Source organism: Trichosurus vulpecula, chromosome 5 (assembly GCF_011100635.1).
Source record: "Trichosurus vulpecula isolate mTriVul1 chromosome 5, mTriVul1.pri, whole genome shotgun sequence".
Lineage (NCBI taxonomy): Eukaryota > Metazoa > Chordata > Mammalia > Diprotodontia > Phalangeridae > Trichosurus > Trichosurus vulpecula.
The window spans coordinates 167,252,079-167,265,846 of record NC_050577.1 but is presented as its reverse complement, the minus strand read 5'-3'; the positions used below and the strand labels follow the sequence as shown (position 1 = coordinate 167,265,846).

Genomic DNA, 13,768 nt, shown 5'->3' with positions numbered 1-13,768 from the left:
TCAATTCATATTTGCTGAACACACATAACACGTGTGTTCATCCTCTCTTGTTCTCTTGATTTTACTTCATTTGTTCATTCATTCATTCACTCAACAGATATTTACTGCTCCATTTTTATGCTCCTGGTCTAAGTGCCAATCTTCAATATTTGGATGTTAATATCATCAATTTGTGCATTTCACTTACTGGGAAACTGCTTTTAAAATCTTCTCTGGGATTTCATGTTAGATGCTACTATAATAAATCCAAAAAACCTAAAAAACCTTTGGTTGTCTGGAATTCTATTGCAATGAGTATTGCTTGAGATAAGCAGGCCATCAGAGGAGTGTCTGGAAACCTTTTCATTACGTAGATGTTTTTGTTACAATGATACTCCGGCCATATTAAAAATCCAGAGGACCAAGTGAGATAATATACGTAAAGCGATTTGCAATTCTTAAATGCTATAGAAATGGTGGGTGTTATTATGATTATTAATGTTGTTGTTATCATTATCATTATTATTACACAGAAAATAGGACTATGGATTGTCCTCTAAAATATGAGATTATTGCCTAGAAGCTGCTGACCAGTTTTATATTTACCATGTCCTCTACAAACAGAACAAAATGGGACTCATTTAAATTGCATCAGTAGGAATTTAGATGAAATGTTAAAATATATATTCCCTGACAGTAGAAGTTGCTATGAAATACTGGGATGAATTACTCAAGCAGAGTCACCTCAGTAGGCCCAGAAATAGAGAATTGTCTTCTATGTACTATGTTTTTAATTTAGCTTGTCTTTAAGATGAAAAAAGTAAATTAGAGTAGAATTAGATATATAAGAAAGCCTCTTCTGGATCTTTAATTATATGAAAAGGAGGTTGTACCTAACCTAAGCTTTGAAGGAAGCTAGACATTCTAAAATATTCTAAGATAACACTAGATAGATAGTTAGATATGTATATGATTATAAGTGTATGTATGTGTAATATATATATACATATATATGTAATATGCCATCTGTATAGATTTGAACATATAAGATCATCAAAAAGAGTAAGGAAAGAGAAGAGAAGGAGGCCCAGGATTGAATCTTGGGTGACACAAAGTCTTAGTGCAGAGGTAAGGGATGATGATCCAAGCAAAGGAGATTGAGAAGGAATACACAGGAGGAAAACTGAGAGAGACAGACAGGCGGGAGAGATAGAGAAATAGAGAGAGAGAAAGAGAGAGAAACAGACAGAGAGACAGAGACAGAGAAACACAGATGGAAAAAATAATCTATCCAGAAGATAAAGTGATCAGGTATAGCCAAAGTCTGCAAAGAGATCCAGCAGGGAGAAAGCTGCGGAAAGGCCATCAGATGGAGCCATTGAAGAGATGACTTGTAGACAAGAAGAAGGCAGTTTCATTCAAGTGATGGGGTCAGAAGCTACGTTGGAAGTGACAGAGAAGTAAGGAGGAAGTGAAGAAATGGAGTCAGCAAGGATAGAAAGGGAGAACACAAAATAAGAGCTCGGGAGCATGGCAAGGTCAAGTGAAAGTTTTTTTTAAAGATGGGAAAAGCCTGAGCATGAGACAACAAGGAAAGACCTGGTAAAATGGAAATTAAATTATATTAATCTATAAAATACACTAATATATTAAGTATATTACCATATACTATAGTTCATATATTATATACACTATACAATATATGATGCAATAAAAGAGAGACAAATTATTTGTATAAAAATATAAATGTTTATAATACCTACCACAAAATTATTCATAACTAAGTAACTTATATTTATTAGTCTTATAGAATTATGGGATTAGAGATGACAGGAGCCTTATCTAGCTCAACTCCTTCACTTTAAGATGAAGAATCAGAAGCCAGAAGAGTTTACAGGACCTACCCAATGTTGCCCATTGCTGGGATGTGAATACAGATGCTCTTCCTCCAAAACCAGCGCCTTTACCACCATACCATATTAGGTTCATAAATCTAGAGCTGGAAAGGATCTTAGAGGCTATCTTATCCACACTCTCATGTTGTAGATGAGGACACCGAGGGAGGGGAGTGAGATAACAAGCATTTATTAAGCATTTACTATGCACCAGGCACTATGCTAAACACTTTACAAGTATTATCTCATTGAGTCCTCACGACAACCTTGGAGGGTGGGTGTTATGATTACCCTTATTTCACGGTTAAGGAAACTGAGGCAAACAGAAGTTAAATTACTTGCACAAGGTCACACAATTAGGGTCTGAGACTGGATTTGAACTTGGGGCTTCCTGACTCCTAAGCCTAATGCTCTATATATTATGCCAGCTAGCTGTAGCTCTATCCACTAGGGCCCAGGGATGTTATGGGACTTGTCCAATGTCACACAGACACCAAATGATGAAAGTGGGATTTGAACCCAGGTCCTCTGACTCCAGAGCCATTGCTCTGACCACTGTCCCCAAATGACTCCTATGTGAGAATCTAGGAGATCATACATATGTACCACTCTGTACATCTCAATGCACTATAGAAATATTAACAAATTCTTAGTCATTCAAGAGAACATAGTAGGAGCTTGATAAATGTTTATTGACTGACTGGAAGAGGCAATATGGAGGGCGGGAATCTTATCTTTTTTCAATCTTTGTATAGACCTCAGAGACCAACAGTGGTCAAAGCTGAATCGATGTTTCCTGAACCACTCAGAGAAGAGGTAAAACAGAATCTCAAAATAGTAGTGATTTGAGGCCATCTGATCTAAAGCAATCACACAGCTAGTAAGTTTCTGAGGCCACATTTGATCTTAGTTAAGAGAAGTCTTTCTGAGTCCAGGTCTGGCACTCTATCCACTGCACACCAAGCTACCTCTTAACAAGAGGCACTTCTTAGTCCTAGTCACTATAGTTTTCTTGATTCTGCCTAAGAAGGTAACTAGCTTTTATTTTTGGCTGCCATGTAAAACTGTTAACTCATATTGAGCTTGTGGTCCACTAAACCCCCAAATCTAAAGGTTTATAGTAGCTGGGGGAAAAGATGCTCATAAAAAAGGTCATGAGGTAAACTACTCAGGGCAGGGACTTTGATGTTTTTTTGTAACTCCTGTGCCCAGCACAATGCCTGACAAAACAGGTGCTTAATAAAGGTTCTTTGGGCCAATCAATCATTTATTAAGTGCCTACTACTTGCCAGGAACTGTGCAAAATGCCAGAGATACAAATAAGAGGAATGACATATCCCCAGATAAAATGCATGAATTGGTGATCAAACCAACTGCCAGTGGCTACAAGATCAGAATCTGGAGACCAGGATCTGATTTTTCCAAGCAAGCTCTTTTGAAGTGGAAAGAAATCTTCAGGGGAAGAAGCAGATTGCTTAGAGCTGCCAGCTAGGACTTCTCTTGATCTCTGGTAGGTCTCTGTGGGTTCTTGCCTTGCATTGCAAGCCCTTAATATATGCCTGATGATTGATTGACTGTAGAGGAATCACAACATATTACTTGACTGAAAGTTATGGTTGGAATAGCTTTGCAGCCCCAGCTGGAGAAACAGTCTAAAAGCTGCTGTTCAAATGTTCGGGGACTAGTCCACCGCATTCCACAAGTGTGGCTTATTGAGTTGTTGAGATTCTCTGACAGTTCCATGAACATCTCCTCCCAGAAGAGGGTGTAGAATTGTGTGTTTGGTGGAGCAAAGTGGAAAAAGAAGAGGAAAATGGGCTTGGGGGCGGGGAGGCAGAGCAAAAAATGGGAGCGTTTTAAACTTTTGAGAATCTTAGAGATATTTTTTCCTCCCATGCACAAAATTTCCTTTTGGAGAAATACAGTTCAAATAAAAGGAGCTGGCTATGTGAGAAGATGACATCTTCAGCTCTAAGACTTCAAAAAAGCAGGAGAGAAGTATTTCACAACGCTTGATGAATTCCATTGGGAGTAACAGCACCTATTCCCAGGGTTGTTTTAAGGATCAAATGAGAGATCTCTAAAGCTCTTAGCACAGTGCCTGTGGCAAATCATTGATGCTAACAAATGCTTGTTCTCTCCTGCAAATGTCCTCATCTATAACATGATAATAACACAACTACCTCCCAGGCTTATTGTGAGGATCAAACCAGACATCTGTAAAGCTCTAAGCACAGTCTCTGCACTGAGCCAGTAGTTGCCACATAAACGCTTCTTTCCTTCCTCTTCCCTCATATAGGTTGGATTTGATGGCCACTGAGATCCACTCTGAATTATAATACTTAAAAGGAAAAAATGACATCATGGAAGATGGCAGAAGTCTTGATCAGCGTACAAGAAAAGAGTATGGACGAAATGAATGTTAAGATAAGCTCATGAATCTCCTTTCCATCCCCATTCTATCCCAAGAGGTGATAGCTATTTGCAACGTCATAGATGCTAAATTACAGTGGGACTCTGTGGTGATATGACTAGGGGTACCACTGTCAGTAAGGGGTGTTATTTGGCTAAAAACAAGGGTTTTTTTTAAAAATCTAGTCATGAAAATTAAGACACTCGTGAGGAGACCTGGTCCCTGATTCTGTTTCTTGTTGTTGTTCGGTCATTTTAGTCACATCCAACTCTTCGTGACACCTTTTTGGGGTTTTCTTGTCAGAGATACTGGAATGGTTTAACATTTCCTTGAGCGGCTCATCTTACAGATGAGGAAACCAAGGCCAACAGGTTTAAGTGACTTGCCCAGGGCCCCACAGCTAGTAAGTGTCTGAAGCCACATTTGAACTCAGGAAAAAGAGTCTTCCTGAATCCAGGCTGATGCTCTACCGATTGTGCCACCTAGCTGTCCATTCTGTTTCTAGTCTGAGTTTTTCAGCTAACTAGTGATGCGACCTATAGCAAGACACATAGCTTCCCTGCTGTAAAACTGCAAAGAGTTGGACTAGAAAGTTCAAATATACTTTCCCACTTTAAAATTCTATTCTATTGGGCTCCCCAAAGCACAAAGCATTTATAAACCACTGGTAGCATTTTAAGGCATTTCCTTTCTATTTTACCTACCAATTGACCATTTTTGGTTAATTTCATTACTCTCACCTCCACCTGCTATTCTACAGGTAAACCGGACTACTCCCTATCTCCTAAACATGCCCTGAACTTTCCCACCTCTGTGCCCTTGCTCACACTATTCCCCATGTCTAGAATGTTATCCCCTCCCCACTTAAGGTCAAATAATATATTACATCAGGGCTGTCCAACCTTAGGTTTTTACTGAAACAAAAGACAATATATTTTGATTTGCCATTTTAGTGAGAGCTCTGCGGTATTGGTTACTAAAGTATTTATGTAAATTTCTATGCTTATAAAAGGTTCAGGAGGTTCAATCAGTCAGTCAATAAGCATTTATTTAGCACCTACTACATGGCAGACAGCGTTAGGAGCTGGGCATATAAAGAAAAGCCAAAGACAATCCATGCCCTCAGGGAGCTCCCAATCTAATGAGGGAGACAGCAAGCAAAGGAAAATGTACAAACACACTGCATTCAGGAAAAAAGGAAATAATCAAAGGAGTGAAGGTACTAGAGGTAAAAGAGTTTGGAAAAGGCTTCCTATAGAAGGTAGGATTTTAATTGGCACTTGAAGGAAGCCAGAGAAGCCAGAAGGCAGAGATGAGGAGGGACAGCCAGAAAAATGCCCAGAGCCAAGAGATAAGTGTCTTGTTCATGGACAACAAGAAGACCAGTAGATCAAAAAGTATGTTTAAGGTGTTAAGAAGACAGAAAGGGAGAGTTAAATGAGTTATGAAGGTCTTTGAATGACAGAGGATTTTGTATTTGATCCTGGAAGTGATAGGGAGCCAATGAAATTTATCAAATGTGTTGGTGATGTGGTTGGACCTGCTAGAATTTATGCTCTGTTGATATAGCCTTATACAAATCCTTTAAAGTCTAACTCAAATGCCACCTCCTACGGGAAACCTTTTCTGATCCTCTCTTGGGGGTGGAGCAATATCCTAACTTTTCTCCCTATCCAGGTTAGGCTAAATTTTCCTTGACAAGTATTGAGATATTTCTTGAGACTCATTTGGCTCAGGGGAAAAAAGAGCTTAAGATTGTTGACATCACTTCTGGATGTACAAAGCAGCCACAAGAAGTGCTAGTGGCCTCCCAGATGCTTGGCTGGTGAATTTTAATCAATGGGAGCTTTGCTCAGTTGAATCTACTCAAAGTTTCCTGTATGCCATGAGGATCTCCCTGCCGTGGCTAAGCAAATCTCCTTTAAATAACTGTTGAATGACCCACAAACATTTTGTTCCAATATCAAACCAAAACCACCAGGGACTAGTCTGAGTTTGGCCCAGCCCAGAACATGTCTCTAGATAATAATTTCTCCCCAAGACCCTACATAACCCTTTCAAGTCTACTTTTCTGACGTCCTTCGCCATAATACATTATCATGTTCTATGTATGTTTCATTCCCCTATAAGACTACACTCCATAAGGACAATTTTATCTTTACCTCTTACCCAATACCTAGCACAGTGCTTTACTGGTTGAATTTTCTCAAGAGTCTGAATTGCAACAATCCTATCTAACTCCATGATTACCCCAGGCAACATTTTGATCAGTATAAGTTCTCTTTGTTTTAAGGTGTGGACCTCTACAATACAAAGCTCTTTCTTCTATATTACAGAGTTCTCTGTATCTAGATATGATTCTTCCATCTTCACTTTGACAATAGACACATCAACTACCATAGCCCAAAGGCCATCATGCAGAGTGCAGAGGAAGTGATTAACAGCAATTGGAATGTCACAAATTCTCAATCTAACTCTATCACATTTTACTGAAGATTCATGTGGCTCAAATATTTTTGTTCTTCTAAAGGTCAGACTGGGTCCTGGTCTCAGTGGACAGGCATGTGTGTGTGTGTGTGTGTGTGTGTGTGTGTGTGTGTGTATGTGTGTTTTGACTGTTGTACTGAACAGCAGGAGAGAAGAGAAGAAAGGAAAGTTCTTGGCTAAGCTGAAGAGAAACTTGCCAATAAATCTGGTGAATACTCTAGCTTGCCAAAAATATCCCCCAAAGTCCCATTAACACTATGACACCAAACTAGAAAAGTACTGAGAAAAACCTAGTAACACTGCTGATATCTTGGCATGTTTTGAAAGAGAGATTGTGCTTCCATTTGTCAAGGTTCAGGTGGGACAACTCACATGTGGATAGGAACAGCAAAGACATCAGTGGTGTGGGAGGACTGTGCAGCTGATGTTTAAGCCTGGGCAGTGCAATGGGTTCATTTTGCAAAGCTTTCTACAGAAACTTTCCTGGCAGACTGAGCTTCTAAATCTCTCGGTTTTACTTTGGAGTTCCAGGTTAAGCTAGACCTCTAAAATGATAGTACAGTGGGGAAAAAACCAGAAAGAGAAACAGACTAACTGCCCGAATTGAATGGAAACTCAAAAGTAGCTCACAGCATACAAAGTAGAAAGTACAACAGATCTGGCATCCTTACAGAGTTAGTAATCCAAGATGTGGTATGTGAAACAAGCAAGGGATTTATTCCAAATCTATTGCTGTTTTTTTTTTGCCTAGTCTTGAAATGTATTAAATTTGCTACTGATTCAATTCAATTCAACAAATATTTTACAAATCCCTACACTGGGCAAAGGCTTTAAAGATAAAAAATGGCAGTCCCAAGGCTTCAAAAAGCTTACAATCTGGTAGGTGACAAGAGGCATTTATACAAGCAGCTCTAATAAATTAAAATATGTCAATCAGTGACCTGAAAGATTTGAGGCAAAAAGAGGGCTTCATAAAGGAAATAAAATCCATCTGGTCATTGAAGGAAGAGAAAGGATACGATCCCGTTACCACGAGGATCAAATATAAACTGCTCTGTTTGGAATTTAAAGCTCTGGCCACAAGCCAGCCCCTTCCTATCTTCCTAGTCTTTTACATACTCTGTGGTACAATCATAGTGGCCTCCATGGTTTTCCTCACATATGACACTTCCTCTCTCATCTCTGGGTCTTTGGATGTCTGCACTCCTTGCCTGGAATGTTCTCCCTTCCAACCTTCAGCTCTTCGAAGACTCAGAACAAACAGCCAACTTCTTCAGGAGGCTTTTCCAATTGCCTTAGCTTCTAGTGCCTTTCTCTCTACGGCTCCCTTTCACCTACTCTTTGGACTGATGGATATGTTGTCTCCTTCATTAGAATGTAAGTACTTTGAAGGTAGGGTCTTTTTCCCTTTTTCACTGTGTGTGTATTTATTTATTCATAGATATAGATATAGTTATATACACATGTACGTATACATGTGTATATACATATACATGTGTATATATACACATATAGTATATATGGCATATAATTAGCACTTAATAAATTTTGTTAATTGATTGGAGAAAGTGTGTTACAAGCACAGGATTCCAGTATGTACAAAGCAGCCCCCCACAAAAAGAGGAAGACAGGAATAGAGTAGGTAACGCTGAGGAGTTCAATTTGCCCAATCAATCGATAAACATTTATTAAGTGCCTACTATGTACCAGGCACTGTACTAAGTGCTGTGGTTATATAAGACTGTCTCTGCTTTCAAAGAACTCGTGGGAGAGATAACATGCAAACAAATACATAAAACAAGCTATATAAAGGACAAATAGGAAATAGTTAATAAGAAGAAGGCATTAGAATTAAGAGGGGTTGGGGAAGGGTTTTCTGTAAAAAAAAAAAATGGAATTTCAGTTGGACTTAAAGGAAGCTAGGGAAGTTAAGAAGCAGAGTTGAGGAAACAGAGTATTGCAAGCATCGGGACAGCCAGAGAATATGCCCAGAACTGGGAGGAGTGTCTTGTTCACGTAACAGCCAAGAGGCCAGCATCACTGGATCAAAGAGTATGTACCAGAGAATAAGATTTAAGGAGACTGGAAAGGTAGGAAGGGGCTAGGTTAGGAAGGTTTTTGAATGTCAAACGTCAGAGTAGATAAATGAGAATAATGAAAAAACAAACAAAGCTGGACAGGTAAGTTGGAGCCAGATTATAAAGGACCTGAATGATACCAAAAAATTGTATTTTATTCAATAAGCATTGGGAAGATTTCTGAGTTACTGAATCATGCAATAAGAAATGTGAATTAGGAAAATCACTTGTAAGTCATTGCTTTTGAATAGCAATTATCTCAAACTTTATTGCTGCTTTGGTTATCTATATAAACGAGGAGGGGGCATTTTTTTCATCATCCCCTCACATCTTACTGCTGGATTTTTTTTGCCATACAGTGGATAGAAATGTTCTAGTTCTAATAATCCTAGGTCTATTATTTCACTCCTGCCAAGAACTTCTCCCTTCCCTTCCTATCCTTAAGTAAATCTATTACAATCCATATTCTATACTAGATATTCCAATTCCAGTGACTGTTTCTTCCTAACTAAACTCTGTGGGAAGACTCCAGAGGTCTCCAAAACCACAAGCCAAAAAAATGACGCCTTTGAAAATAATTTCCTAGAAGGACAGGAGGGGAGAGAGTTACAAGCTCTCCTTTGGTCTGACCATCATGTCCCTTAAATTTTTGGTTAAGAGAAGCCATTAAAGGCTGTATCTGCTCTATTGTTTTCATGTTCTATGGAGCTGGACAAATTCTTACCCTGTTGTCTTCCTGGATCTCCCAGTCACTGGAGAAAGCCATAGGCTGCTGTCCATGAGTACAGTTGGAAAACTGGAAGAGACTGGAAAACATTCTTCTGTTCTCTTGAGTGTCTGGAAAGATGGCATCCTGGAAATTGACTCCATGAGGCAAGAGATTGTAATTTTCATCCATCCTGAAGCAAAAGCAAAACAAAACCAGAGATCTGAACTGAACTCTCACTGGGTCCCACAGTTTTACAGAAGCCATAGCAACCTTCTATCTTTAAGGGTTCCAAAAGAAGCATACTGATAAAGGAGGCAAAAAGTAAATATTTTTAAGTTTAGAAGTCTCCCAAGAGATTTTAATTCCTGCAGTTTGACTGTTGTAGTTCTGTGAAGCACAAGATAAGAAGTTTGCGATAGAGATAACAGTCTATTAAGAATCAAAAGTAACATTACAGAAAAGGAAGACCACACTCTAGACCAAAGTGATGGGGCAGGGTCCATTGACCAATCAACATATTCACTTTTCACTTTTGTGAAACTGACCAGAGCCTGTTCTAATCTCAACAAGTCTCAGAATAACAGGAGGAAGAATAATCTGTATGTAGCTGTTAATATACATCAGGGCAAGGGAGCTCTGTGAAATGATAATCTGTCGGTCTAGCATTTAACTTACTGTATTTCTGCACTAACTTTTTGTAAATATTTAAGAGCAAAAAGATGAAAGAGTTGGCTGACTACCACAGAAATATTGAACAAAACTGTATTTCACAATAAGATGGAAACAAATGATATTTCCTGACAGGTCTGCAACACTCCCCACTTTGAAAATGGGGTTTCATTTTTCTTTGTTCTAGCTGGGCCCTGTTGTATTTTTTCTCTTAATGAAAAATCATGGACAATTAAAGTGTCTCTATAATGAGAAATGTGCTCTCTCAGTCTTTGTTGGCACTCTTGAGAAATTTTACTTAGTCTAGAGAAACATTCAAGCCAGAACCATGACATGCTGTATTCTAAACTTAGAAATTCTGGCTTAGATGTGGAAAACATGTGTTGCAGCAAGCTTAATGTGGGGGCACTCAGTGTCTCCATTCTCAGAAAGATGCTGAAGTCCGGGGAGCTAATAAGTCATCTACAGACACTGGTTGTAGTCAGTACCAAATATTTTGTATTACATACTACATTGCTATGTCAGTATTGTAATTATTGCTAACAGCTTTGAGTTTGGTTTTATTGGCTCACAACTTTAATCCATAAGTTATTTTCAAAAGTATTTTGGTGATTCTCAAACAGATTCTTTTCTCAAACAGTCCAGAACATTGGACTTGGAATCAGGAGGACTTGAATTCCATTTGAGTTCACACCTATTAGTGCACTGGGGGCAAGACACTTAACCTCCAAGGCTCAGTTTCCACATCTGTAAAATGCAGATAATAAAAACATCTACTTCACAGGACTGTAGTGAGGATCAAATGAGATAACGTATTATTTTGTCAATTCTCCCCTCCCAATTTAAATCATATAAAACCAGAGAATTTCTATTGCTAGTCTACCTCCTAAGACTTTGACTCTAGGAGAAGTATGAGACAAAATTGTCATGAGCATGTGCTTTATTCTTCTAGACTGATGAATAATTTTTAGGGAACTTCATAAGATTTCAGAAGCCTGTACTCAAGGGTGACTTTTTATAGAACTCATAGTGCCTTGAAGAGTGGGCTCTTATTTGTTGAAAAGAAATCAGTCAGTCAATTAACATTTATTAAGCACCTACTATGTACCAGGTATGGCGCTGTGCACTAGAGATACAAAGAGAGGTCAATCCCTACACTTGAGGCGCTCACAATCTAATGGAAGAGACTACATGCAAATAACTACGTACAGCTTGCCAATTTTTTTTTCTTTAGACTCATAAGAACTATCAAAGTGAAAATTCCCTCCATTAGGGCAGTTAGGAAACTCCATGCAATTTATTAAGCACCTAATATGCACCAAGCTCAGTGCTAGGTGCTAAGTATACAGATTCAATACAGAGTAGTCCCTGTCCTTGAGGGCTGAGGAAGAGGGACAATATGTACACGTATTTATGTAGCAATAGTGGGATGGTGGAGGACAATACAAGTTTAATACGAAGGTAGTTTCTTACTTGTCTAGGTGATCAAAAAGGTAAGTGACTAGCCCATGGTCCAACAGCTACTACAGAATTGGAATCCAAATTTTCCTAATTCCAAGGCTGACCCACTCTCCTCTAGGGTACAGAGCTACTCAGCCCCATAAGGGGAGCAATGAAATCTGGTAAGAGCCTAGCTGTATACAGGAGAATCCATACACCATTTCAGTTTAGACTGCACCTTGACGCCTTCTCCCAGAGCTCTCTTATTATTGCAGGTTATTAACAGGCAGATGGATTTAGAAGTCAGCAAGTCCCAGTTTTTAATCCTGCTCCAGATACTTAGGAGCTGTGTGACCTTGGGCAAGCCATTTAACCTCTCTCAAACTCAGAGACCTTGCCCTACCAGTAAAATGGGGATAATAATAGCACCTACTTCAGAGGGTTGTTGTAAGGACCAAATAAAACAATACCAATAAAGTGCTTTACAAACCTTAAAGCACTATATAAATGTTAGCTATTATTATTACCAACACGGTTATAGTTCTAGACCTGGAGGCTGGGGTATACTTAAGTCAGCTGAATCTTCCATTGCTAAATTTTCAATGAATATTTACACCTCAAAAATCAGCAAATGCTCCAACTAGAGAATCATTTAATATTTTGTTGATCATCTGGGCTTCAGAACGTGATGGAGAAAATGTTAATAAAGAAGATTAAACTTTTAAGTGCGTCCTGAACGTTTTTTTTTTTCCTGAAGAGCTGGTTGTTAAACAGACTTGCCCAGAAAGGACCTCAGAGGTGTCTAGTTCAATCTCTTCATTTCACAGATGAGGAAATTGAGGCCAAGGGAAATCAAGTGACTTGGCCAAGGACACACAGTTAAAAAGCTTGTAAGAAATAAGTCAACTTGTAAATCCTTCAAACTCTTGGGAAGAGAGGGAGAGACAGAGAGAGGGAGAGAGACAGAGAGAGAGAGAGAGTCCCCGCGCGCTGGCGTTGTCCATGTAGGTTATACGTGTCCACGTGGGTCTGTCTGTCTAAAAGTGAAAAAGAGTACTGTGAGGTCCATGAGAGACCTGTGTGTATAGCGCAGACATGCTCACAAGCAGACAAACAATTCACGGGGCAGAGTCCTGCCAGCTGCGTGGGAGGCGCTCCGCTCACCTGAGGAAGAAGAAGTAGGAGTAATCCTGCACCACGGTGTGGGAGTGGCAGGAGAAATAGCCCAAGCCCGTGAGGTTGAGCCTGGAACCTGCGGGCACCTCCAGCATGCTCCCCCACGCCTGGTCGCACAGCATCTCGATCTCGGCGGAATAGAAGAGTCCTCCCTCGGAGGCGGCTTCGTACTGCCATGGCAGGTAGTTGTACAGGCTGTACATCTCCTGGTGCAATGCCAGCACCTTGGCGTACACGATGATCTCGGCCAGCTCCGCCCGGCAGCTCTCGCTCAGGGGTCTCCAGTCGGACGGCAGCTGGCAGCCCAGGCTCGGGCTGAGCTGGTCGCCCAGGCAGACCAGGGCGAGCAGCAAGGCGGGCAGCATCGTGGCGGTGGGAGCGCCTACACCGCGCGCTCCCTGCTTCCCAAAGTTTCCCCAAGTCCCGCTCTCCGCTCGCCCCTCTCTTCAAGCGCAGGTTTAACGGACAGTGGACATGCTAACCTGTGCGCATGGTGGGGACCTGGGGGGAGAGGGCAGAGGGAGCGTGGGGCTAGCCCAGACTGGAGAGAAGAGGGGTTCGTGCTACCCCTCTTTGGCCAGCCCCACCGCAGCTGAGCCCACAGCTGGACGGGTTCTGCCTACGAGTCCTACTCGTCTCCTGGCTCTTTCTCCTTCAATACACTGAGTTGGCCCCTCTACTCTCGAAAGGAGTCGCTCCGCCTCAACGCAGTCCATCCCCTGTCCTATCGCTTTAAAAGGGTCGCCAGGACCTGGCTACCCCGCCTCCTCTTCTCCGTGACTTCTCTGGGGGCGTGGGCTGAGAGAGAGGGGTGGGGAAAAAGCAGACCCGCTACAGCAGTAGCTTTAGTGCCTATATTTCCTCCGACCCCGGGGGGACTAGAGGGCGCAAGCTGGATGGAGGGGGAACCGCGGGGGAAGCT

The 13,768-nt window shown here is 40.8% G+C and overlaps 1 protein-coding gene across 1 annotated transcript in view; it reads right to left on the bottom strand.

Moving 5' to 3' along the window:
* Positions 1–13,226, bottom strand: part of CCDC3 (coiled-coil domain containing 3) — a 113,171-nt gene extending 99,945 nt beyond the window's left edge. Inside the window, exons 1-2 of the mRNA XM_036760424.1 lie at positions 12,835–13,226; positions 9,577–9,751 (exon numbers count right to left, since the gene is read on the bottom strand). Of these exons, the coding sequence (XP_036616319.1) occupies positions 9,577–9,751; positions 12,835–13,211 (552 nt within the window). The 5' untranslated portion in view covers positions 13,212–13,226. The remainder of the gene's footprint in view (positions 1–9,576; positions 9,752–12,834) is intronic.
* Between the last annotated feature and the right edge of the window lie 542 nt (positions 13,227–13,768).